The sequence below is a fragment of the Myotis brandtii genome, unplaced genomic scaffold (assembly GCF_000412655.1).
Source record: "Myotis brandtii unplaced genomic scaffold, ASM41265v1 scaffold693, whole genome shotgun sequence".
Taxonomy (NCBI): domain Eukaryota; kingdom Metazoa; phylum Chordata; class Mammalia; order Chiroptera; family Vespertilionidae; genus Myotis; species Myotis brandtii.
Window position 1 is genome coordinate 2,260,187 of NW_005370710.1, and position 3,928 is coordinate 2,264,114.

Genomic DNA, 3,928 nt, shown 5'->3' on the forward strand with positions numbered 1-3,928 from the left:
GAACCTGGTTGGTTGGTGGAAGATGTCACGGGCCTGTAGGCCCGCGGGGGGGTGGTAAGTGGGCCCATTTCAGCAAACCCCACTTGTGAGCCCTCCTCCCTGGCTAGCCAGAGCCAATTGCGGGGCCGGGGCCCCTAGTCCCTTTCTGAGGGGGCACCCACAGGGTGCACGTAATGGGCTGGCCATAGTGGGTGCTACGACTTGGGAGGAGCCCCTGTGGCCTGGGGCTTGTCACGCTGCCCCTGTGTCTGTTTCCTCATCTGTGAATCAGCTCACTAGCCGTGGGTGCAGGTGACCTGAGAGGGTGCAGGTGACGCCCGCAGCTCACTCGTGGCAGCAGAGGGACCAGCAGTGATTACGGGGCCACAGCCGGTGTCGGGGGGCCCTCACTTGGCTCAGGTCCTTATAAGAGCCCTGCTCACGGGCCTGCTCTGTAGACGAGCAGCCGAGGCCCGGCGTCCGGTGGCCTGGTGCTGACGCCTGGCAGAGCCCTCCCCACGTCCTGCTCTTGACCTGCCTCAGGCTGCTGTCCCGCAAGAGAGAGGCAGCACCAGCCAGTCCCCGTCCCCCTGGGGGCCGCCCTCCCGCGGCTCCTCGAGGAGGCACCCTGACCCCGGCCCGTGTGTTTCAGACGAGGCGCGCTCCAAGAAGTGCGGCGTCCTGGTGCACTGCCTGGCGGGCATCAGCCGCTCGGTGACGGTCACTGTGGCCTACCTGATGCAGAAGATGAACCTGTCACTCAACGACGCCTACGACTTCGTCAAGAGGAAAAAGTCCAACATCTCACCCAACTTCAACTTCATGGGGCAGCTGCTGGACTTCGAGCGGACGCTGGGGCTGAGCAGCCCGTGCGACAACCACACGCCCAGCGAGCAGCTCTACTTCTCCACGCCCACCAACCACAACCTGTTCCCCCTCAACACCCTGGAGTCCACGTGAGGCCGGGCACCGTGGGCAGGGTCTCGGCCTCCCCAGGGAGCCCGAGGAACCCGGACATCGCCTGTGCCCGGAGGCCAGGCCGACGGGTGCTGAGCGCTCACCATCCGGGGGACGGAGCCCGGCAGCGCTCCCCGCGCAGGACTCGGAGGGGCCCTGCCTCAGACTCAGGGCTTCGGAGCCGATGGGGCCAGGACACTTCCTGCGAATGGCCCAGCCAGGTGGGCGGTTTTTAAAGACACCACAACCGAGTTCACTTTTTATTTGGCAGGTAAACCCAAGCCCCGGGGCACCGTGAGGCCACGTCTTCTTGACTTTCCTTTTTTAATGAAAAGTGTTATTTTCAGGCCACATGCAGCAGTGGATTGTATAAACCAGTATTTCATCCCTTTCTTGATCCTGCGAGAGAGAGAAGTGTTCTCAGTTTTGTTTTCCTTTCTATTTACAAATGCCGTTACTGGTTTTTTGTTTGCTTTTTTTTTTTTATGGAAAAGACGAACCCCCGTGTTGATCTTGACCAAATGCATTTTGCACATGTGTGAAGCCTGTTTCTGCAGCGGGCCCTTCTCAAAGGGGGGACCCCGCCACACCCATTGAAAAGTGTTATTTTCAGGCCACATGCAGCAGTGGATTGTATAAACCAGTATTTCATCCCTTTCTTGATCCTGCGAGAGAGAGAAGTGTTCTCAGTTTTGTTTTCCTTTCTATTTACAAATGCCGTTACTGGTTTTTTGTTTGCTTTTTTTTTTTTAATGGAAAAGACGAACCCCCGTGTTGATCTTGACCAAATGCATTTTGCACATGTGTGAAGCCTGTTTCTGCAGCGGGCCCTTCTCGAAGGGGGGACCCCGCCGCACCCATGTCCCCCAACCTGGCCCCGCCCCTGTGGCCCTGCGCTGGTCTGGTGAAGCTGCCGGGTGCGATGGGGCTGGGCCAGTGGTCTCTGCATTCTCTGCCCTCCCTCTCGTCCCTCAGGTGGGCCCGCAGACTAACCACGGCAGGAGCCGGAGGCCCTGCGGCTGTCCTGCTGGCAGGGAGGGGGAGGAGGGGAGGGAGGCCACGGGACACAAGCAGTAGCATTAGCACTCTGGGCTCGGCCCCTGGGAGGGCCTGGGCCCGGGCCTTTTCTCTACAAACCCACTACTTCTGTCTCTTTCTCTCTGTTTGTTGGTAACAGTGGAGGCCCAGTGGCTGGGGGAAGCTCAGGTGGTAGGGGCCCCGCCATGCCTCCCAGGTGTCTGTCCGTCACCCTGGCTGTTGCTTTGGGTCCGCTGCCACTCCCAGCCCCTTGGTCCAGTGAGGCCTGCCCAGCGCTCGTCTTGCCCATGCCTTCTGCGACCAGGAACCTCGTACCCATCCCATTTCCGTCCCAGGCAGGCGCAGAGGGGCGAGGGTGGGTGGGCAGTGAAAGGGGTGCGAGGCTCTGTCCTCCAGCCCCACCCCCAGTATCCACAGAACAAAGCCACGGATTCCGTTAGCCTCTCCAGTTTTGTTCCTTCTCCAGCCTTGGTTCTACCGGGTGTCGGGACCGCGTGGGGCCAGGGCGGGGAGCGGGTGGCCGGGTCCCTGAGCGGGGCCGTGGCCCCTCTGCCCCACTGCATCTTACCTCTCGGGGGTTGTTTTCAGGGATTCTTCAAGGCAGCAGATTCAAATCTTGCCACAGTCGAGAAATTGACAAAAAGCTTCCATGCTGTACATGGTTCTCTTTCTCTCTCTTTTTTACTTTTAAAGAGAAAAACCCAGAAAGATGCATCAGATTTGTGTAAATGAGAGTATGCCAAGAGGGGCCAGTTTTGCTTTATGACCTTATGAAGGAAAATTTGTGACCCTACATATATGTACACACACACACACACATCCCCAGCCAGCGACGGGACTTTGTTTATATTGCAAATAAATATTATTTTTTCTTTAAAATGAATCGCGGTGTCTGAAGGGCCGGGGACCAGGGGACACTGTGGCCAGCATCCAGCGCCTGTTCTGTGTGAAGTGGTGGCTGGAGTCTGCCGGCACTTGCTCCGCTCGGTGGGAGGTGCCCACAGCCGGGAGGAGCGCCCCGCCTCAGGGAGAAGCGGGGTGTGGGCATTCCACGGCCCCGGGTACTGGCAGGCCGGGCACCGGCTTTCTCTGGGCTATCGCTGATTGGCTGACAGGAGAAGGAGGCTTGGGCCTGTTTCGTGGACTAAGGTCCCAAAGCTGAGCCCTGCTCCGCATCTCCCGAGTCTGTCTGCTGGGACATTGTCCAGGTTGCCCAGGGCTCTGTGCCCTGCAGCCCCAGGCCCTGTGGGTGGGACGGGCTGCCCACTGATCACCCTCCCCTACCCCTGCAGCAACGGGGTGCCAGTGGGGCATGAAACCTGTCAGGGATGGGTCAGCCTGCTGCTCCTTTGGAACTAGGTGACCTGCAGGTCCCTCAGCCTCCCTGAGCCTGTTCCTATCTCTGTTGAGGGGGGCCAGTTGCCCAGACACCCAGTATCCATTTCCTGGTCAGCCTGGGCCTAGGGGGGAGTTGGCCATCCACGCAGGCCCTCTGGGGCTCAAGGCTGGGCCCTGCCGGGAAGGGCCCGCAGAAGGATGGTGCCACGCCCGGGGCAGTGAGGCCCCAGTGGTGACAGCCCCATGTTACAGACGGGGAGACGGGCTTCAGAGGGGCTTACGTCTCCTTCATCTCTAACTGGATTGAGTGACCCCAGTCAGGGACAAGGAGGCTTGGGCGCTGACTCGGTTTCCCCATCTCTGCCTCTCACGTGACTTGATCCCTTCCTTCCATGTGACCTTTCCCAGGGGTCGCTCTGGGCTCTTTCTCTCCCTGCCCCGGCTCTGCCTGGAGGGAACCTGACCAGAATGACCAGAACCATGGCACCGGCAAGCCTGTGTGTGGGGTAGAGGGCCGGCTCTGTGAGCAAAGGGACCTGGGCCGCGTCCCGGCTGTGTGGCTGCCAGCTCCTACCCCTCTCACTTGGAATGTGGGCACTGCTGTGTGGCCAGCAGG

At 60.1% G+C, this 3,928-nt stretch overlaps 1 protein-coding gene across 2 annotated transcripts in view; it reads left to right on the top strand.

Moving 5' to 3' along the window:
- Positions 1 to 1,402, top strand: part of DUSP7 (dual specificity phosphatase 7) — a 4,447-nt gene extending 3,045 nt beyond the window's left edge. Inside the window, exons 2-3 of one of the 2 annotated variants that reach the window (XM_014529752.1) lie at positions 632 to 940; positions 986 to 1,402. In XM_014529752.1, coding sequence (XP_014385238.1) covers positions 632 to 939 — 308 coding nt within the window. In that variant the 3' untranslated portion in view covers position 940; positions 986 to 1,402. Of the gene's footprint in view, positions 1 to 631 lie in introns of both variants that reach the window. The other variant, XM_014529751.1, reaches the window with a different exon arrangement.
- The last annotated feature ends 2,526 nt before the right edge of the window (positions 1,403 to 3,928 follow it).